Below are 23,086 nucleotides of genomic sequence, written 5' to 3'. Positions count from 1 at the left end.
TCCTCGACAGGAAAAGTTACCAAGCAGAATACTACAATCATGATACGATGTTGACAAGCTAATGGTTTCAAAAGCTTGACAAGACAATGGATGAGTACACGCCAGTTAAATCCACAGCTTAGGGCTTCCATCCTGATACGTGTTCCATGCTTATTCCTCTCCTAAGGTCACAGTCACCTGAAAAAGATGAGAGCAAAGCATTAGCGGGCTGCTGAATTGAAACAAGGCCAGTTACTTATGATTTGCATTTGGAAGCTCTACATGTCCTAATTCGGATGCCTTTTGGGTGTGTTGCATCACTAGATAGCATGCAACAAGGCTTCGATACGAGTATGACCGAGCTTGATTTACTGTCAAAAGAATGCTAGGAGGCATGTGGCTTGCAGATTTCGGCATGCAATGTTTTTCACTAGTAAGCAGACTTCAATTTCTTTGTAAAATAAATAAATAAATAAAAGAAATGGAGGGGGAGCAACGTTAACTGGACTGTTTTGGGTTGTTATTCCCCATTGCTAATCCCTCCCCAAAATGTCTGACGACACAAAACGAGCTGGCTTGCTAGCATTCCAAGAGCACTCAACCACATTCATATCGCCCCAGTTCAACACATGATAACGGACCTGGCCGCTGCCAAACCTTTTGGGACGCTTGGCTAAAGACTTGCACCAATCCAGAGACGCGCGCTAGTGTCCAGCCTAGCTAGTCAATTAGCTAGCCACTTTTGATACTCGCTAACGAACTCTTTTTTCTCTGGACTCTGGAGCCGCCTCGACATTAATAAAAGAAAGGGGGTAGCTACGCCTTATGGTTGAGAAGACCTGTACCTAGTATCTTATATTCATTATTTACCAGCCTCAGCTAACAAGCCAGATCTAGTAGTTCCCCCTCAGCCAGGTGGACAACAAGTGGTCTGAAGACGCTTGTAGACGTACCTAAGCAACGGAATATACCATTCATGTGATGCAGGGGGGGTAATGGGAAAATCCATACTGACTGACTGGGGAGAAATAAATATAATATCACAGGCTACTAATGATTAGATATCATTGCCCAAATTAAAATGAGTGAAATAGAAACCAAAAACACGCAAATTTATCTGCATTGTTTCTTATAATCTGTAAATCAGAAAACACCAACATGTGCTCGAGACGGATAGCACAATGTCAATGTTGTAATGATTATGCTTATGTTATTGCTTACTCATTTAATTTCATGCCAAACCATCTGTTCTGGTGTGTTTTGTCACTTAACAAATCGCTGTCACTCACTGTACACTGTACACCACCCCTATGACAGACACACTCACAGTTCCTCTCTGATCAAAAGCTAAAAAAATATATATTTGTAATATGTATTTCTTCTTATTTATCTCACTCTCTAAGACTACAAGATGGGTGGATGAGTTACATTATTATTTTAGGACCTGAAATTGGTACACTTCAGAGTGTTTACAGTATGAATCTGTTCATGTGGGCAGCTGTTCCACTGCTCATGGGTGGGTCTGGTTTGCAATCTTTTTAAGATGGTGAGTTTGGACTGAGGGAGTAAAAAGGAGAGCAAAGGGAGCTCTGTTCAACCAAAAGGAAATGGGCGTTTAGAGTTTCTTTTTAAAAACTCTGCATTCCTCTCCTCTCCTCCTCCTGGAAACTTTGGACATGGAATGATTGAAAAAATAAAGGGGGAGTGGCAAGAGTGGAAAGGAGAGGGCCACCAAGGGGGGAGTTTTAGAGAGTTGTAGGCCTACAGAGAGTGAGGTTTGTTTCAGAGGAACGTCAAATAAGGTGAGTGGAGAATCTTTCTTTAGAAATAATCTTTTATGAGTTTCTGTAAACATTCTTGAGGAACAGTAGATATATCTTAATATAAATGATAACATACTAAGTATACAAAATGGTCATGTAAAAGGATGTTGAAAATGGATCATGTCAGAATAGTTACAGTGTACTCAACAGATTTATCATTCAGAAGATTGATACTTATTTCTTCATCACAGAAAAACACTTACTTTCACCACCAGTCCGTATAATGTGCGTGCTCAGCATTACACATGGAGTCCTGAAATTCAAAACGCTTGTACCAGAGCTGTGTATGTTTTGATTTCCAGGCACACTTTTATATTCTCATCTTATTCTCACTAATAATACTCTCATAGTCACATTTTAGAGAGGTAATCTAAAAAAAATAACCAGCATTTCATTCAGTTGTCAGAGGGATGAAAATACTCTCATTTAATTGTATAATTTCACAATCATGGCTTTTTGTAACCCACCCAAAAACTGGGCCTCTCCTAAAGATAAAGATCTAGTAGAGTATACAGACATTTTCATCCTGTGTTTTTTGTACATTTATTTTGGTCAATGCATGTCTCTTGTGTAAACTAGAACTGGGGTCATTACAACTACCACCACTACCACCACCACCACCACCACCACCACCGCCACCAATATGCCTGAGATTTTAGAATTTTGTTTAGAATAAGACAACATTTATTTCTCAAAACTGGATTTACTCCAAGTTTACATGTTGTGCAGCTAAAATTAAAACCAGGTGTTTTCTTAGTAACAAAACTGTTCACTCCAAACTGAAAACAATTATGCCTTCACTGCAGAAGTTTATTGAGGTTAGTTTACTAAATAATTGGTTACCATTTGAATTTCAATCAACCTCGCCCTCTCATTTCAATACAGGTTACAGCCAGTCAAAGAGTGGTTTTTAGAAATAGTTCCTTGGCACTCTGTTTGTGTGCTTACATAACAGAGAATTCTGTATTTAACAGTTCAGACTTTCCATTTGTACTTCAGGGGAAAACAGGAAGGCTTTTACTCAGTCTCAGAGTAAAACCAATGTGCTCGTAAAACCCAAGGCCTATTGAAACAGTAATAATTGACTTTGCTAACAATTTTCATCAATGCAATTAATTAGTCATTTCAATATTATGTCATATGGTAGGGAACTACTAGAGATGGCATACTTGCTGATGTTCGTGACCCTGCTGCATCTCATCACCCTGGCCATGCTCTTCATTGCCACCATGGAGAAGGTTGGAGGTCTATTTAAAGATTCATATACAGTAGTCAATGAAGCATAGCATTGTTAGAGAAGTTTGTCTTAAAGTAGATCAGAATGTAGAAAGTAACTGTTTGTAGAATGATAATATTTTACTATATTCTTGGCCTTGTTAAGGTCCCATCTTATCATTCTTTTGTAGTCTTGGTGGATTTGGGATGGGATGGAAAACTCAGACCTCTGGTACAACTGTAGATTTGACAACGACACTGGAACCTGGTTGTGTGCCTCGTCCAAAGAGACTGGTAAACATATTTTTCTCCATTAAGTCACTGAAATCTTTCTTTCCTCGAGGGCAGGACATTTGTTATTTATTATTCCTTGTGTGATTTGTGCTTCTGTGTGTAATGTCATTTAATGTATTGTAACACAATGCTACGAATTAGTACTATTATCCCCAATGATCTTATCTTATCTTATTTCTCCTCAGAATGGCTCCAAGCTGTTCAGGTGCTGATGGTGCTGTCTGTAGTGTTCTCCTCAGTCTCGTTCCTGGTGTTCTTGGGGCAACTCTTCACCATGTCCAAAGGAGGACTCTTCTACTTCACTGGGCTATGTCAAGTTTTTGCAGGTAATCTATCTATCTATCTATCTATCTATCTATCTATCTATCTATCTATCTCTGCTACACACACACACACACACATACACACACACACACACACACACACACACACACACACACACACACACCAAACACTTTATTAGGAGCACTATACTAACACTGGGTATGGCCTACCTTTGCTCTCAAAACAGCCACTGAAGAACACTGAACACATTGTCATGTTCATGAAACCAGTTTGAGACGGCTTTTGCTTTGAGACATGGTGTACTATCATGCTGGAAGTAGCCATTACAAGATGGGTACATTGCGGCCATGAAGGGATGCACATGGTCAGCAACAATACACAAATAAGCTGTGGCTTTCAAGCGATGATGGATTGGTATTAATGGGCCCAAAGCGTGCCAAGAAAACATTCCCCACACCATTACATCACCTGAATGAATGAGAAGGTGTACACAGGTGTTCCTAATAAAGTGTTCGGTGATTATTCAGTTATTCGATTATTCAATATTTTATCTTGTTTCAAACAATGTCTTAGATAAAGATGAACATTTAACTTTGTTATCATGTATTTAACAAAAAATTAACAAAGAAGCCAATTCCTACTGAGGAAGGTTAGGACACTCTATGCTCTAATAGCTGGTATGGCCCCCTTTGGCTGAAATAACCTCAAGTAGATGTTTCCTATAACTGTCTAACAACTGTCTACCAGACATCGACTGGGAGAATGTTTTTACCACTCCTCCATGCAGAATGCTTTCAGCTGTGTGATGTTTGAGGGGTGTCTTGCATGCACAGTCCATTTCAAATCACCCCACAGCAATAGGATTAAGATCCGGGCTTTGACTTGACCATTCCAGAACTCGCCATTTCTTTCTTTTGAGCCATTCATGGTGGATTTATTGGAATGTTTTGGGTCATTGTCATATTGCATGTCCCATATCCGCTTCAGCTTTGACAGATGATGTCACATTTTCCTCCCACCCGCTACAATGAAGAATTCATGGTGGATACTGTGATGGTGAGCTGGCCAGGCCCTGGTGCAGCAAAGCAGCCCCAAACCATGACATTTCCACCCCCATGATTTACAGTTGGTATGAGGTTCTTGTGCTCAAATGCTGTCTTTGGTTTGCGCCAAACATGTCTTGTGTTACTGTGCCCAAATAATTCAATTTTGGATTAATCTATGAATCCCAATTTTGGGATTTATAAAAACTGTGCGCACTGTACGCATAGAAACTGGAGAAATGTCAACTGCGACTCCGCTGGCAGAAGGATGAAACAGGAGAAACGCTTTGAAATAGATACAATTTCCACCAACATAAATCGAAATATTACCTCACATAAATGTGAGTGCACACAAAGAATATATACGTGCACACTGCACATATCTTATTCTCCCTTGTCCTGTACCCATCACAATGTAGCCTACATATATCTTTGTTCGTATCATATAGATATTCATGCAAATATATTTACTTTTTATATTCATATTCATTGCACATAGCGCGAGGCTGGAGGCACCGTTCCTGATTCACTGTTCCCGAGTGCTCAGTGGGTAATGTCCCGATAAATCCTATGATTGCAATATCCATACATTGAAGAACATGAACAAGCCCACTCTAGACAATTGACTATCATCTCCAAGCACACCCCATGTATACGGACTACGAACATAGTTGATCGATTCTAATTTTAGGCATTTTAAGTAGTAATGAATGTGGTGGTGTCCTAACTTTTTCCTCACAAGAAAATTGCATTTCTATTAATTACATTTTACTACATTTAAAATTGAGTCTATAACACAACATAGACTCTTTGGCCACAACCAAAGAAGGTATATTTGGAGAAAAAAGGGTGAAGCATTTGTAGAGAAGAACACCTTACCAACTGTTAAGCATGCAGGTGGATCCATTATGCTTTGGGGTTGTGTAGCAGCTGGGGGCACAGGAAATATTGTGTGGGTGGAAGGAAGAATGGATTCCACCAAATATCAAGACATTCTAGAGGCTAATGTTCAAAGGTCAGTCCAGAAATTGAAGTTGAAGAGAGGTTGGGTATTCCAGCAAGACAATGACCCGAAGCATAATATTGTCTCAAAATCAACCATGAAGTACCTCCAGGAAAGATGTATGAAGGTTTTGGAATGGCCATCACAGTCCCCAGACTTGAATATTATTGGAAATCTGTGGAGAGATCTCAAACATGCCATGCATGCAAGAAGGTCGAAGAATATTTCTGAGCTAGAGGTGTTCTGCCAGGAAGAATGGGGGAAAATTCCCAAAACAAGAATTGAAAGACTCTTAGCATGGCTACAGGAAGCGTTTGCAAGCTGTTATAGTTGCCCGAGGAGGAGTTACAAAGTATTAGCTGACAGGGTTCCCAAACGTTTGCAAGAATCATCTTGCTTTAAAATGTGATGAAATGTGTCATGTACCATTTAGAGGTTAGGTTTGATTCTTTTCACTTAGATATTAATTGTAAAAGGCATTAGGGTGCCCACATTTTTGCACCCAACTGTATCTCAACAAGAGCCATGAGTCCCTAAATGGTGTGATTTGGCAGATATAGTATATATAGTATAGTTATCAGTGCCAGTCTGTATAGTCTGTATGGTCTATAAGACTATAGACTTTCCCCATGGTGAAATATGTACAGTACTTACATTGTCCTGCTTTAGACTTGATTCACATACTCCTCAAATAAATGTTTCCACTGTTACAGTTGCTGGTATAAGGTAACTGTTTTATGGTCTAGCTATACTTTCACTGTGGGGGGTTTTCAACACTGCTATAGAGCAAAGTGCCCCAACATGTTGTGTCAAACAGTGTAAGTGTAAGTGTTTTTTGTCTGTAATGATGTGATACATAAACACTGTTTCATTAACTAGTTATAGGTAAACAGAATGTGGCTAAGTATGTACAATATAGGTGCATACGGTATAGTACAGTGTTACATCAAAGTAATCTCTGTAACTTTCCACTGAGTCATCCTGTCTGTCTGTCTGTCTGTTGCTTCTCCCAGGTCTCACAGCCTTTGCTGCTGCTCTCATCTACATGCTTCACAATCAAGACATCCTCCAGGACGCACGAGAGCTGACCTCAGGACACTTTGGCTACTGCTTTATCTTGGCCTGGGTGTGTGTGCCTCTGCTGCTGTGCAGTGGAGTCATGTACATCCACCTACGTAAGAAAGAGTAACCCATAAGAAGAGAATAAGAGACTAAAGTGTTCCACAGTGTTATACTGAAAACTGTTTTATTTCTGATATTCCAGTCAGTAGGCTAATATTGCCATAATGCAGCTAATTCCGATTTCTGTTTTTATTTAAAATCTATATCCAAATGTCTATTGATGGCATGGCGTTTAGTCTCTTGATATCGGAAAAATGTGCACAATTACAGCCTATTAGTAGCCTTTAGGGCCTTACTATCCAATGCATGTGTATGCCTATTGAAAAACTAGTATGAGCAGTATCAGTATTTATTGTAAATCAGCATACTGATGACAAATGCCAAAAGGGTGTTGTGGAATATTTTGATAATGATGCTTTTATTGCTTTGAAATATATCTGTATGTCAATAGGAAATATATTTTTGTAAATTGCTGTAACTTCTTTTCATAAACTGCACTTCTAGAATGTGAAGTGGATTCATTCAGTTATTACTGATCATTTTAATTCTAACATTATTTCATCATGCTTTCTTCAAACAAAAAGGTTAATGTTTCAATGGTCGTCTCCATAGCAACTTGTAGGCGTCCAGGAAACAAAGGGATTGTCGTTCAAAAGGTTTTCAAGGAGGTGATATAAGATTACTATCGCCTCAAACCAAAAAGCAACACGTTATGGGTAGTAAACCTCAAGTGTCGCTGGCGTTGTCAGCTATAAATCCACTGGCAAACCCACGAGGAGCAAAAAGGCAATGTGAGCTTTGTCAAAAACCTGCATACCTGCAATGCACCAAGTGTTGGGTCACCTTCTACTGGTAAGTCCACGAAGTTACAAACTTAAAAACTGACATGTACATGCATATTTAGCTAAGTAAATGGTCAGTATTCATTTTTGTCAGCAAGACGAAAGAAATGTTGTATGAATAAATGTTCGGTAGCCCACACACACAGCACAAAGTTGTTCGAGTAGCATACATACAGTTCTGTGAAAGAGAATGGTCTCTGGTTTGCGATCTAAAATAAAATGCCCTGGACTACCACTAGGTGGCGGTAATTACAAAGGTAATACAGCATGCTCAAACTGTTATAAAGTTAAGTTTGCATGAGAACTTGTTTTGACTCCAGACAGTGTGGTTGCAGAAACAGCTGGATAGCAAATTATGCCAAAGGATATTTTTTTTATACAGAAGAAGACTGTCAAGTGAAGAATGTGGTTATTATGTCTTATTATAGTATATTTATTGTAATCACTTTTATTTCCATTTTCAATACAAAGCCTGAGTTGATGACATGAGCCTAAGGAGCTCCCTATCTGTCATAGTCAGGGAGTTTGGGGGAGTGTAACTATGTAGGCTAGTACTTGCATGGTGACAGCATTTCCCAAAAGCTGAACCACTGAAGTGACTCCCTCTGAGGAAGCTTAGAGGGAGCTCTATCATTGCTTCTCCTGGCGTGTCTCTGCCTTAAAACGCATTTCTCTCATGTGATGCAGATTTCATGAATCAATGGAGCATTATGCACATCCCTCAAGTATGCTACCTCTGGAGCCAGCTGTCTGCTTGTCCAGATTCATAGATTTGTTGTGTCCCAATGACAATGTTTAATGGGTTGAAATTGTTCCGTTGAGAAGGGTTGAAGTTGTTCCGTTGTTGCAAAATGAGAAGTGTCAGAATGTCAGAATGTGAGAAAAATCTGTTGGAAGACCTGTGTGCAGAGAGAGATTAGTATGCCTGTAGGATATTTACTTTAGAATTTGGTTGAAATAGATCACAAGTAAAGTTTCTGAGTTACAGACTATTTATTTAAACAAAGGTACAGCTTACATGCCTACTCTGATGTCATAGAGAGGGTGAATTAGCAGGGTGAAAAGAGAAAGAGCTCACACATTTATACTCAGTGATATGGTAATACAAGTCTATGACAAGGTACCTATACAGTCCTATCACCTTACAAAGTACAGGTTAGGGTGTGAAAAGGGGGACAATATTACTCAGGTCAAAGGGCAGGGGGCAGGTCACAGGAAGGGAGGCCATCTTGTCCATGTGCTCTAGGACAATGCAGTGGGCCATCTTTGACCATGCGTCCTCTAGGACAAAGGAATAATAATTCATAACCCCCCCCCCCCCCCCCTTGTTAGGAATAGACAATGAAAAAGGCAGAGCAGGTCTATGGATGTGTGTGCAATAAGACAGATACCTACAGGTTCTATACACAGATCTATGTGTGTAAAAAATATACCACATGCCCTCATGTCACTAGTCAGAGGAACCTTTGGGCACCTTGAAGAGCTGGACTCTGCTGAACAAACACACTGGCTACTGTACCGGTACACACTGTAGGAGCGCGGTGTGGCCCGGTTCAAATGGATCAGCCCATGACCTTTTGGTGCATCATGCAAGCCTGGGTTGATCAAAGGTGGTTCTCTGAACCCCTGGGATCTAACTCAACTTGAAAGCCCTGTGAAACATTCAGCAACTCAAAAGGGGACAAGGAGGAATTGTCTTTAGGGTTAGCTTCCTTCCATTGATATCAACAGGCAGCTGGGGACATTTTACTGAAACAGAAAAGATATCAGTTAAATATCAATGATTGGCCTGTCAATATAGGCTACCCCTTATTAAGTATGAGTAGCCACATTTCAAGCTCCAAATGAAATCCTTCAATCATTCATTTTATTCATAGTTTACGGAGCTTTAAATCCATGCAAACACAACAGGGGCCGCATCTTCTCTAGTATGGGTTTTTACTACACCGCAATTTTTTTTAAGGGAACACTTAATCATCACAATATAACACCAAGTCAATTAAACATCTGGGATATCGATCTGTCCAGTTAGGAAGTGTAAACGATTGTTAATCAATTTCACCTGCTTTGGTGGTAATGAAAATGACAGGAGGTGGACAGGAGATGCAACAGTAAGACAACCCCCAAAAAGGAAATGGTTTTGCAGGTGGTGGCCACAGACCATTTCTCTCCCTTTATCCTTCCAGATTTTTCTCTAGTTTTGCATTTTGCTAGTGCCCTTGTCACTACTGGTAGTATGAGGCGGTACCTGCAGCCCATTCAGGTTGCACAGGTAGTCCAGCTCCTCCAGGATGGCACATCCATACATACGTGCCATCGCATGAAGGTTTGCTGTGTCTCCCAGCATAGTCTCAAGAATGTGGAGGAGATAGCGGGAGTCGGGCCATTACACGAGGAGAGCTGGACACAGGGCTGTAGAAGGGCCACAACCCAGCAGCAGGACCGATATCTGCTCCTTTTTTCTAGGAGGAGGAGGAGGAGCACTGCCAGAGTCCTACAAAATGACCTCCAGCGAGCTACTTGTGTGCATGTTTCTGACCAAACTGCCCACAACTTGACCTGCCCCCTACTGGCTGTGAGGGGCAAGCACACTTCACAATTTCCACAGGAAAATGTCCCTGTCTAGTTTATTTATTATTTTAGCAAAATGTGCCCCGGCTACTGCTCCCACAGTTTTGGCACTAGGTAGACATGAGACATAAAAACGTGCAGCTCGTTCCAACTCGCGTTGCTATTGTCCAGTAGAAGGTTATGGCATACAGTTTACCCGCAATTCCCCGTTTTGTGGAGAGAAAATCCCATAGAAAATGAATGGTGGAATGTTCAAAACCCCACAGCTCGGCCTCTTGGTGACATACATTTAGATTTCACCGGGTGTAGGGTGCTGACACACACACACACACACACACACACACACACACACACACACACACATTTTAAATGCTTTATTTATGTCCACATACAAAGTACAATTCTAAAGGACATAAATACTAACAGTGCATTTTGACATCCTGGAACACACACACACACACACACACACACACACACACACACACACACACACACACACACACACACACACACATATATATTGTTATAACCTAATACTGTTTATTAAAATGGTCTTTCTGAAGATGTGTTGTAGACCAAGTCAACAAACTAAATCATCATGCTCTGTATTGCTTAAAGGGGCGAACTTAGATTGGTACATCAATTGTTGGACTTTTAAAATTAATGATATATAGCAGGGGTGCTCACACTTTTTGGAACCAAGATCTACTTTTCAAGTAGCCAGTCTGCCAAGATCTACCAGTCTAGTTTCAACATCGCAAACGTACATGCACGTACTACAAACACACACACACACACACACACACACACACACACACACACACACACACACACACACAGTTCCCAGCCTGCATAGTAAACTCACAATACACTTTCCCTCTCTCTGTCACACAGCCACAGGAGAAGACCATCACAAACCCTCCCTCTTTGCTATTCTCGCTCACACACATTCACACACACACACACACACACACACACACACACACACACACACACACACACTCACTTTCTCTCACTCACACACTGACAGCCAGTCTGCAGTACCATAGCCAACTACTGATCCAACAAACAGAAAAGTAAACCAGATACAAAACAGGTAATTCCCTAGTTTGAAAGGAGGAAATAAATGCATTTCTCTACCTTAGTGGGAGACCTGGCACTGGGAGGAGGCAGCTAGTTTCTAGTAGTCAGGGCTGTAGGAGCTGGTTGCAAGGTGTAGTCAGGCTGCAAGGTGTCATCAGCCACTGTGGATCTGTCATCGAAAAGGCAATCTGCAGCCTCGAGAAACGCTTTTTTCACAATTTCGCCGTCTTTGAATGACTTCTTGTGTTTAACAAGAACGTGACTGACGCGATAAGAAGCTATCGTTACAGCTGTACGTTTTCGCTCTTTTGCCACATTTCCCTTCTAACAGCCATCGTAGATCTGCAGATCAGACAGACGCACTTCCAATATCACATAGTGTAAAAGTCCTCCTCCCATTCTGGATGGAAGTTATACGTTATTGGTTTCTTACTTGGTCCAGCTTCCCCACTCATTTGTATACCCTTTCTTTAGTAGTAAATAGTAGAAATTGGAAGGCTAACTAGTTAATTAGTCTCGCCGGTATTTTGTATTTTGTAGTTGGCGCTGTTGACTGCGCATGCGTGGTGAACCGTGTGTTAGGTGAAAAGATCAGATCTCAGACTGGCTTACCTGTACGTCAATCAAGTGTCAAAAGCCATAGTGAGGATGGATGATAGGCGAACTTTAAAAAAAAAAAAAAAAACTTTTTTTTCTTTTTTTTTCAATGCCATGCGATCTACGCATACTACCTTTGCGATCGACCGGTCGATCGCGATCGACGTATTGGGCACCCCTGATATATAGGATAGCCATAGATTATTGAAGAATATAACTTATCATGCGTCATTAGCTTACTTTAACTGTCTTATATCATCAGAACCCACAAATATACAAATATAAACAAAGACATTATAGCTTCAAAACATGGTTTAAACTATCACGTTGATCTCATGGATGGTCAGTTCAAGCATCTATACGTGATTGCCTGTCAGTGACACACTCTGTATGTAAATTCCTATTAACAGATTAAGCCAGAACATACAAATACAACAAAGAGATCATGTTCATAACTTAATCAGGCTCTGTAGTGACAGTGGACTCTGGGACATCAGCTAGAGATGTATCAATCAGTCGGCTAGAGATGTATCAATAGAACATAGGCTAACTCTAGTCTAGTAATGTCAAAATATCCCCAGCCAAGTGACTGCGTGAGCTCTGAGCAAAAGAGGACTCAACAAACACCACTTACCAAACAAACACCATAAGCTACATTAGAGACTCAAGAGTTAGTGGCCTTATTTGAATGAGTAAGAAGGTTCAGACAAAGACTTTGGAAACTCTCTTTGATACAGATGTCCTCGAGAGCCCTTGTGGACTCTAGTGTATGAGTGCATGATCATGTGAGTTCACATTTCAGCTGTTGTGACCTACCTAGCTCATACACTTAGTATTGTTGCCATGACGTGGCTGCTAAACTGCTTTTGAATCCAGACCAGTAAAAACACAGTGGAATGAATACGAACCGCAGAAAGAAAACATGAGGAAACAGACAGCTCCAAGGCAGTGGCAATGTAGGGGAATAGCGCAATGTGCAAATTACAGATCTGGTATGTAATAGCATACAATTTAGAATGCCTTCAGTGGCATGGAGAGATATTGCACATGAATGAATCCAAGACATTATACCCACTCATTTTTTATGCTTAAGTCAAATGAACATCATTCAACCAGGCTAATATCCATAGAAGATTGCAAGTTTTTGTTATAACAAACAAATACATTTGGAGTTGAACTGTTGAAAATACAGTTGTTCAGCCATGCATGGTAACTATAACTGCACACAAAGTAAATATGCGAATGCCATAAGTTACTTCAATTAACTATTCTGCCTGTTCCAAGAATATATTCAAACCTAAGTTAAAATGATTCAGGACCTGCTTAGAACCTATAACTGCACTTTGCATGACGGGACATACAGATACAATGTTTCTGGGTGGATTTCAACCCCAAATCTAGAGTCCCTAGACTTTATAGGTGAAAGCCAGTTGTAGCTGTCACTGTGTTGCTCACATTCAGCCTTGAGGTTTGCCCTAGAGTCAGCAAGGGAAGAGGGAAGGCAGCGAGTCCGTTTTGGAATTGGAATCTAGCCCATGTCTGTTTTTCCAGCGACACAGAGCACCAGCAGGCAGACTGGGTGGGGATCCATGAGAAGATCTGTCAGCTGCTCATCCCTATCCGCGCTGCAGTGCCCTTCCATTCCCAACAAGCGGACAGAGATCACCACTGTTCCCAGATACTGCACAGACAGGTGAGGGGGACAGGACAAACACAATAGAACAGGGAGAAATCCAAAATCAACCCCTAGATCCTAGCCACCTTGAGGCACTTTTCAGATGAATACAGTATCTCCACCTAGCCTACCTTTAGGCTAGGGGAGGATTTTACTATATGACTTACTCCCATTCAATCCTCTCAGGTCTGTGTTTTGAATCTCATGGGTGGTGCAATGGTCAATCTTAAATCTCATTGATGGCTTCTTCTTAAATTAAGCAAAGAGCCTAGAGTCAGACATAAACAGAGCAGACTACTGCATTTTGTTGTCTCGATTGCATTGCAATATAATACTATAGTACAATATAGTAATACAGTCTTAAACCACTGAATTAGTAGTACGGTACTATTGTACGGTACTACTAGACTATTGGTCTATTCCCTCTATTTAGGAGCAGCTAATCGAGATCTCCAGGGCCGAGGCCCAGAAGAAGCTGTTTGAGGGGAAGCACCAGGAGTCCCTGCCTGCTGCCCAGCTCTCCCTGAGATGTGCCATGGACGTCTACGGCCCCAGTGCCGTCCAGCTGTTGCCTGCCTACCTCCTGCTGGCCGAGGCCAACGTTGGTGAGTAGCAAGATGGAGGATATTCCTGATTCTAGCTTACACCATGATTGTGCAGATCTACTGTACTAAAATGCACTGAAATATTGGTGTGTGTGTGCGTGTGTGTGTGTGTGTGTCACCAGGTCTGGGAAGTCTAGCGCAGGCAGAAGAATACCTGTCTCAGGCAGAGTGGACGGTCATGAAGACCCCAGAGTGTAGCCAGACCGTCCGCCACCAGCTGCACCGCAACCTGGGCCGCCTCTACACCGCCACGGGCAACCTGGAGGGAGCGCTGTTGCACTTTGCCAATGACGTTGAGTGTCCACGTTATCAGTCATTAAATCTACCTATGCTTCAACTCCCCCCTCAGTTCTTAAATATGTCAGTGCAAATTGAGGAGTGTAGTGGATGAGTTGAAGCCATACCTAGATTATTAAGAAGCACCAAACTACTGGCTGTGGGTTGCTATCCTCATGTCAACTCTATTTTGCTAGTGAATTAGAGACAATGTGAATGATATAATGATAGATGGAGTTGTACATGTACTGCATTATTGTACATCTTTGGTTTTCAGGTGTATTATGCCAGCGAGGAGTATGGCCTGGATAACATTGTCACTTGTGGTGGTTACTTCTTGATGGCTAATGTGTTTATAAAGCAAGAAAAGATGGACATCGCTCATTCCTTGTACACTGAGGTACAATTAAAACAGGCATTTAAAAAGAAGGCAAAAATGATATAATATTTTAAAATTATAACTGTATTTGTCATGTAACATTATGACAGTGCATGCTTAGCAATGGAGAACATTGTGTTGTTATGTCAGTTTAAGCCTGACTATTTTAACTGTGTCTGTATTATAGGTAGCGAGTACATGGCACTCCCATCTGACCAAACTCTTGGAGACTCATACTCATACCCAAAGATCCATAACATTAGAACCCTCTTTTGGTAAGTTAAGTCTTACTTCAAATATGTTTCAGTGTATTTGAATGCTGAAAAGAAATTGCTAACCTACAGCAGGTTCAAATCAGGTATCTGATTTTTATAAAATCTATACAATCAAAAATGCAACCGTATGAAATGAAGCTATTTAATTAACCATAGCTCCTTCAAAGTTAAAACAACTCTATACTAGTAGAGTTGTGGTAGGGTAGTGTAGGGTAGTGGTGGTCTAGTGGATAGTGAGTTGGACTTGTGATCAGAAGGTTGTGAGTTCAAATCCCGCCTGAAACCACACCACTACTAGTGTGCCCTTGAGTAAGGCACTTAGCCCTCAGTTACTCCAGGGGGAATGTCCCTGAAATTCGTAATTTACAACATCTTTAACCAGTCCCTGTCCCAGGCCACCGTCCCACCCTGCCTGAAAACCTCAACTATCATCCCAGTCCCGAAGAAAAGCACGGTGAGCTGCCTAAACGACTACCGCCCGGTGGCACTCACACCAATCATCATGAAGTGCTTCGAGAAACTAGTCCGGGCCCACATACTCACACGCCTCCAGCCCAACCTGGATCGGTACCAGTTCGCCTACAGAGCCCACAGGTCCACAGAGGACGCCATAGCGACGACTCTCCACGCCACTCTATCCCACCTGGAGAGGGGAAACAGCTACGCGAGACTGCTCTTCATGGACTTCAGCTCCGCCTTCAACACCATCTTTCCAGACAGGCTAGTGACCAAACTACTAGACCTGGGTCTATCACACTCTATATGTGCGTGGATCAAGGACTTCCTGACCGACCGCCCCCAGAGGGTGCGGGTGGGCCCCCACACCTCCACAGCCCTCAGCCTCAGCACTGGGTCCCCCCAGGGCTGCGTGCTAAGCCCCATCCTCTACAACCTCTACACCCACGACTTCACCCCCATCCACCCCAGCAACTACATCGTAAAGTTTGCAGACGACACCACCGTGGTGGGATGTATCTCGGGGGGGGACGAGGCGGCGTACAGGGATGAGGTAGAGCAACTGAGCAAGCTGTGCAAGGTTAACAACCTGCTGCTAAACAAGTCAAAGACCCAGGAATTCATCGTAGACTTCAGGAGGAAAAAGTCCGAGATCCAGCCCCTGCTCATCGACGGAGAGAGCGTGGAGAGAGTCTCAACCCTCCGATTCCTGGGACATCACATGCGGGATGACCTGGCCTGGAAGGACAACACAAAAGGCACCATCAAGAGGGCACAACAGCGGCTATACACCCTGAGATGCCTCAGGAAAGAACACAACAAGCAGGAGATACTGGTGGCCTTCTACCGCGGCGCAGTGGAGAGCATCCTCACCTACGGCATCTGCAACTGGTTCTACAGCTGCACAACAGCGGAGAGAAACGCGCTACAGAGAGTCGTGAGAACAGCCCAGAAGATCACCGGCGCCCCCCTCCCCTCTCTGGAAGAGCTGTACAACACACGCTGTCTCAGGAAGGCCTCCAAGATCTCCAGGGACCCGACCCACCCTGGGCACGTACACTTTATCAGGCTGCCCTCGAAAAGGAGGTACAGGACCCCGGCCGCTAAGACAAACAGACTGAAGAACTGCTTCTACCACAGGGCCGTCAAGGCCCTGAACACAGCAAAGGCCTAAGTTCTGGGCCCAGGACAGTCCGGACGGATTGTATGGCAGCTAGTGCTGAGGCACAAACATGTACATTTCAAGCCTGCAAACTGTGACACTTTAAATAACGTGAAAAAATACTTTTGTGCAATATGACAACCCTAGTTGACTATCTGTGCAGTATAGTACAGTGGATTGTGTACATAGCCTTTATTTATGTAAACCAGCTCCTTACCTTCTTGTGATTTTATTCTTTTTCTAAAAAAATTTTTTTTTTCCCTTTCCTAACACCAGGGGAGCCACCCCTCCTAAATTTCGTTGTTTGGTACCTGTACTGTAGCAATGACAATAAAGTCCATTCATTCATAATTGTAAGTCGCTTTGGATTAAAAGCGTCTGCTAAATGGCAAAATTATTAAAATTAAATTATTACTACAACAGCCATTGAGAGCAGTCTTAATGATGGCTCTTATGGTGGCTCACCAGCATCCACCTGATGTAACCAATTACAAACGTACTATGCTAACAACACGGCTGCTCTCTGTGGCTTATATGCCATCAGTAACCATCACTCTCCAGCAACCCCAAAAGCATTTATCTCCATTCGTAAATCATTGAAAATAAGGTCAGTGGAGCTAAAATTAGTGCCTATACCCTGACGTGCAATCCAAAAGCTAAACCCCAGCTTTACACCAACATGCTGGGGGCTGATTAAGACCATTCATGACACATCTCTGGCTGCACCACCTCTCTCAGCTGCTACCGCTGCTGCTGCCCTAGTTATGATGTTAAGCCTGTTAGCCACAATGCATTTTCCCAGGCTTTTTAAGGCTAGCCGCCACAGAGCATGACCTTGATGCTTAGTGTTAGCTCACACCAGCTCCTGCTGGGGTGTCTTGTCCTGTGTTTACTGTATATCTCAATGTGTGCTGAGCACAAAATGGCTACCATGCATCCCCCAGGTGGGGAAACTGTACATACAGTACTGTATTGCTGGTGAAAGAGGTGGTGTGTGTGTGTGTGTGCCTGTGCCTGTGCCTGTGCCTGTGCCTGTGCCTGTGCCTGTGCATCCATTCATGTATGCATGTGTGTTTGTGTGTGTTTTGCATTGCTCCACAGATGAGGCTCAGCGGGCAGAGGCAGACCAGATGCTAAGGGCCATGCTGGAGAGGAGCCCCAAGCAGGACATGACCCAGAACGCTCTAGTGGCTCACTCTCTAGCCATGCTGTGGTTCCTGGGCGGATGTCCTGACAAGGTGAGGTTTCCATCCGGGGTCAGTCTGTTGGCACTCTAACACACTTCCCAACGTGAGCTTCCCAGGGACAGTCTCGAGACAGGATTAGCTCTAATTGGTAAAGTCTTAAAGACTATTGCTCTGGCAGGATTTAGCGGAGTTGATGTGACCAGCCTGATACTCTAACTCCACCCCCCCCACCCCCCCCATCCCTTGGGCTGCAGCCAGGGCAACTTCTCTCTGATCTGCCAAGTATGCTAGGGCTTAGTGAGGGTCATTTGGTTGGGGTGTTGTTCTAACAACCAGGTTTGTGTACATTCCTGTGAGAGGTCTTGTGTGATATAAATGGAAGGAGTAGTTTGCCAGGTGGAGTTTGATAGACCAGATTGACCAGAGCTTGGAGGTATTTTAGAGGGGTTTTAGAGTTCAATCGATCAGGAAATGGGAGTCAGGGTGGGACAATGTCTTATCGTTAAGGTCCTTAGTTTTTAAAGTAGGACTTGACAATAGCTCTTATGGTGGGTGTAATTGTAAACAGACAACCCACAGCTAGTGTCTTAAGATCCAGTTTCCAGTTTGTGTGTCAGCAGCAACAGCAGCACCCTTAGAGCTGGGTCTGATTGTGTGACCTGCCAAAACCGTAATCGGATAATGACACTCAGCATGTCTTGATGTGGCCAGTCCAACAAGTGTTTCTTCAGTTGTACCTCAACGGTTTATAGACAGCTGTGTCCTCTCCAGGGTTCGAGTTATAAGCTGAGCTTTGTGGGGGTCTCCAAAATAACAGTGCGAAATGTTCTCATGCACGCGCGAATCATGCCGATGGGACTTACAAGTTTTAATTAGCCATAGGCTACTCATTTCACCACATCAACACCACCACATGAAACAACAGCTATAAGCGATAGTCACGGGTATCTCGGCCAATAATTTTTTTGTTTTTGCTATACAGTCCACTCACTTTCACTGTAGCATGACACATTGTCCACATCTCCATTTCCAGTGACATCGCACCTGACATAAATAATCATGTATGCTCGTCCATGAATTGTGCTTCCATCTAATGTTATGCTAATACGGGAATCAAGTGATTTGACATTAGAAATGAATTTGTTTTTCATCTCGTGTGCAATGTGCTCTACAATCTGGGCACATGAATGATCGGATCGGTGAGTAGGGCCGACTGTATAAGGCATCCTTTCTTAGTGTCTTGGTGGTAAAGTGCAGGCAGTCAAAGGCATACTGTCATTCACAGGAGATTAATGGTGCGCGTAGTTCTTTTGGAAAACGTGTTTATTTTAGAATATTTATCATATAAATAAATATAAATAATACTCATTTACATTGGCATTTTGACCTCTTTTTTTTCCACAATGTGTGATTTCCTTCAAACAATCTTTTCTCTGAAAAACGACTCCAGCAATGTTCCAGAGAAACTGGTCTTTCTGGATGGATGAGGATGATCTTTTTCTACAGCATTCTGTAGCCTACAGATACCTTAGTGCCGACCCTCCACACAACTATGTGTCTTATTAGTAAACAACATTCTTATTTTGAGCAAGGGGAAGAGGACAACAATGCTGAGGTGCATGCCCAAGGTGTGGAACTTTATTAATAGGTAGAAATATAGCTGGCAACTTTGTACACGTCTTTACAAAACAATAAGCAGGACGATGACAGGACACTGAACATAAACTGAAATAATGAAAAGAGAGCTCTAAAAAAAAGAACGAAAATAAACACAGACAAGGTTTTTTACTTAATTCACTTTTTATGACAAATACAAGATTTCCATTAATTACCAGCAAAAATCACCACTACTATTGTTGTTTTTTTGGCATTGAGGAAATACTGAGCTATAAGGCTATTCATACTGTTGCAGAATCCGTTTCAAACGATATATTAAGTATGATAAGGAAACAACACATAGAACTGAATAAATATGACTTCTGGGCCCAGTCTGGACGGATTGATGGCAGCTGCTGGATTGAAAAAATCAGGTGTAGTGCTGAGGCACAAATGTGTACATTTCAAGCCTGCAAACTGCGACACTTTAAATGAATGTGCAATAACACTATGTGCAATATGACAACCCTAGTCGTTTTATCTGTACAGTATAGTATAGTGGATAGTGTACATAGCCTTTATTTATGTAAACCAGCTCCTTTCCCTTCTTGTTTTATTTTTTTCTTGTTTTTCTTTTCTTTCCTAGCACCAGGGGAGCCACCCCTCCCAAATTTCGTTGTTTGGTACCTGTACTATAGCAATGACAATAAAGACCATTCATTCATTCTTTCAGGAGAGGAAGCCATTTTGGACTATTGGAATGCATCCATAATCTGGCTAGGCGTGTCAGGTTCTCAGTGTCCAGATTCTGGAGGATAACATAGAACTGAAGGCTCAATTCATTCAAAGCCACACTTAGAATATAATTACTTTATTTTCCCCTAGGGAAGTTCTGGAATTCCAGTATTTATGCAGTAGCATATAAACATACTGTAATGCTTGTGATCACTCCCAGGTATACACAGGTGGATGCTTCTTCCAAATTTCAGAGTAGTGTATTCATACGCAACATTTGTGTAAACAATGATACCACATGAGTCCTGCTATTGCAGGTTTGGTTAAGTCAAGACCAATAATTACTTCCACCTAATATGCCTCTAGACATTTTGTTTAATTTGCCAGTATTCAAATGTGTGAGTGAGTGAGCACAGTGGAGTCCCCAGGCAGTGTCCCTGTAGTTTTAAATACTTTCCTCTCCTCATCATCTTTCCTTAATTCTCACTTACAGATGAAAGATCTGGGACTTGGCTTCAACCAAATGAAGTCCTCTTAGATCAGTGGTCATGAGGGAGGGAAGTTAGTGAAGACTGTTGGGGTGCAGCCCGATTTATGGTGATATTATATATAAGTCGTCTTTATACTCCCACAGCGGGCAATGGGTGCAATGGCTTTATTCTGTGTGTGCGTGTGTGTGTTTGGTGCCAGGCACTGGAGTTTGGCAGGAGGGCCCTGCAGTCCAGCCAGCTGGTCCCTGAACACAGCCTCACAGAGCCCATCCAGAGCTTGCTGCAGCTGGCAGAGGGAGGCCCACACCCTACCAACGCAAGCTGACCGCCTGCCTGCCCAGTGCCCACCGTCCATCCACCAGCAGGCCTGCCTCTCTGCCACCTTTTCAGCTCAACACAAAGGAACCATGCTAGGTCCGAACATCCACATGGGTCATAGTACAAATAAAATATGTTGTAGTTTCAGAGGACTACACTGAACAATCAGGATATTTGTAAGTTGGAGATGGTCAGCAGATAATTTGAATCTCAAAGTTCAAACTCAATGTCTCATTGTCAAAGTGAGACATATCTTGTAGTGTCTCTTGTTTTCTCAATTCAGTTAATTAGTCAGTTAATTTATTTTTAAATTGACCTTTAATCAAATTCTCATTAATAAGATAAGCCTGGCATGTCATTGTACTTCAGTGATACTTTACTCAAGTAGTGAAAGAAAAAACAAAAACAAATTTCTCCGTTTTGAATAATGACTAATTTTATTTTAATCTAAAAAAGAAGGGTGTATATTTACATCATTTTGCACAAAGTAATTTGTAAACCAAATGTTGGGATCCATTTCGCCATGCTGTCAAAATGGTTCACAGAATCATGATAAGAGCAATGAAATAACCTATTTCCTCACACAAAACCTTTGTATGACTTGTACATGTAGATATATGGTATTAGTAATCAAAAAACCTCTTATCATTTAGATATGTTTTTAATCATTATTACAAGTGGTTGAATGATACTTTTTCCCACAGAAAGCTTAATCAAATAAAAAAAATGGGCCATATCTGTTGCAGTTTTTTTATTGATCAACTAAATATATCAATCAATATTGTAAACCTTAGCGCAAACTCCCAGTTCATTTCTGAACACATTGATGGATGAAAGGAACCTATGGAACTCTTTCAAATCCTACATATGTACATTTCTGAAATGTTTTTATTATTATTTATATCAAAACACAAAGGATCACTGTTAAAACCATTTCACTACTAGTAGTATTAGTATTGAATTATACAACAATGCTTGTTTTTGGCATTCAGATTCATTTTCTAGGTGTTGAGAGGCAGTGAAAACTTGGAAACACTTGGATTCCTCCAATTCCCTTTTAAATCATTGAGCCAAATATACATTAGCAGCAATTCATAAAATAAATAGTAACTTTGTGTTGTGTTGTTGTGTATGAAGTCACTGGTGAGGAAGGGTCACAGACCACCGCTCACCAGGGGTCAGTACAACACAGGCTGCGATGTTACAAAAGTGTGACCATTTCATTACTTACCAATTGCTTGCCTTAGCTGTGTCCCTGCTCTCATTCATTCCTTCTTTCCTTGTCTCCTTTTCTATCATGGCCACTGATCTGAAAATATGGGATGGATTAAACCAAAGGGTACTGAGGCCTATTTTACCCACCTGATAAGTATAACATTATATTTTCAAATCAGTGTTCACAAAGGAAATGGGATGGCAAGAAGAAGGCATTTTGTAGTGTTTTGCACAGAACCATACTGAGTACATTGACCTGGGGATATGCTGTGTAGGTATATGAATGCAGTAGAGTAGGGATATTTTTGCAACAATGCATATGTTAGAGAAATATGGTCTCTCATTCTTTCCTATGGCTGGTCTTAAGGTCTAGAGGATATGTCTTATCATTGTTTTACATTAATCAACAAAATAATGAATGTGGAATGACACAGGCTTGGTATACAACACAACAAAATGTAACCGTTTTAAAAAGGGACAACAACAATTGTAGCTTGATCAGTCACCAATAAACTGTGGAAGCTGAGGGGAGGGGATTGACTTATTGAGAATCATCATACCCCCTGCCCTATGTCAAGTACAGGGGATTCACAGTTTTTTATTTTCTCAGAGAGATATTACATGTGCTGGACACATCACATTACTGTCAATGGTGTTAACTCTCAGTGGAGCCGCTGCGATACTTGACAGCTTTCCGAAAAAGTCACCCTTTTTTGTTGTTGCCGTGTTTGGATTTGGCACTCGTGATTTCTGCCTCAAGCAGACCCCGGGTAGATTCCAGAAGGTTAGTCCCACAAAAATCAAGCTTCACAGCGGTCTCACTTTACAGAGACAAGATTAGTGCACACAAACCACTTTT

The 23,086-nt window shown here is 41.9% G+C and overlaps 2 protein-coding genes across 2 annotated transcripts; both read left to right on the top strand.

Moving 5' to 3' along the window:
- Positions 1-1,762: 1,762 nt before the first annotated feature.
- Positions 1,763-6,831, top strand: LOC308161299 (epithelial membrane protein 3-like; the record flags this gene model as incomplete). The annotated part of the gene is made up of 5 exons (XM_080535294.1): positions 1,763-1,781; positions 2,950-3,040; positions 3,209-3,311; positions 3,497-3,637; positions 6,656-6,831. Exons 2-5 carry the CDS (start codon positions 2,963-2,965, stop codon positions 6,829-6,831), a joined length of 498 nt encoding a protein of 165 aa, XP_080391420.1. The 5' UTR covers positions 1,763-1,781; positions 2,950-2,962.
- Positions 6,832-7,476: 645 nt separating this feature from the next.
- On the top strand, positions 7,477-21,019 carry zmynd12 (zinc finger, MYND-type containing 12; the record flags this gene model as incomplete). The annotated part of the gene is made up of 8 exons (XM_080534528.1): positions 7,477-7,616; positions 13,409-13,550; positions 13,966-14,137; positions 14,260-14,429; positions 14,691-14,813; positions 14,980-15,067; positions 17,787-17,923; positions 20,894-21,019. The coding sequence occupies 8 exons, from the start codon at positions 7,477-7,479 to the stop codon at positions 21,017-21,019; spliced, it is 1,098 nt and encodes a 365-aa protein (XP_080390654.1).
- Between the last annotated feature and the right edge of the window lie 2,067 nt (positions 21,020-23,086).

The sequence above is a fragment of the Nansenia antarctica genome (genome assembly GCF_963989245.1).
Source record: "Nansenia antarctica genome assembly, chromosome: 6".
Lineage (NCBI taxonomy): Eukaryota > Metazoa > Chordata > Actinopteri > Argentiniformes > Microstomatidae > Nansenia > Nansenia antarctica.
This window is presented reverse-complemented; position numbering and strand designations above follow the sequence as displayed.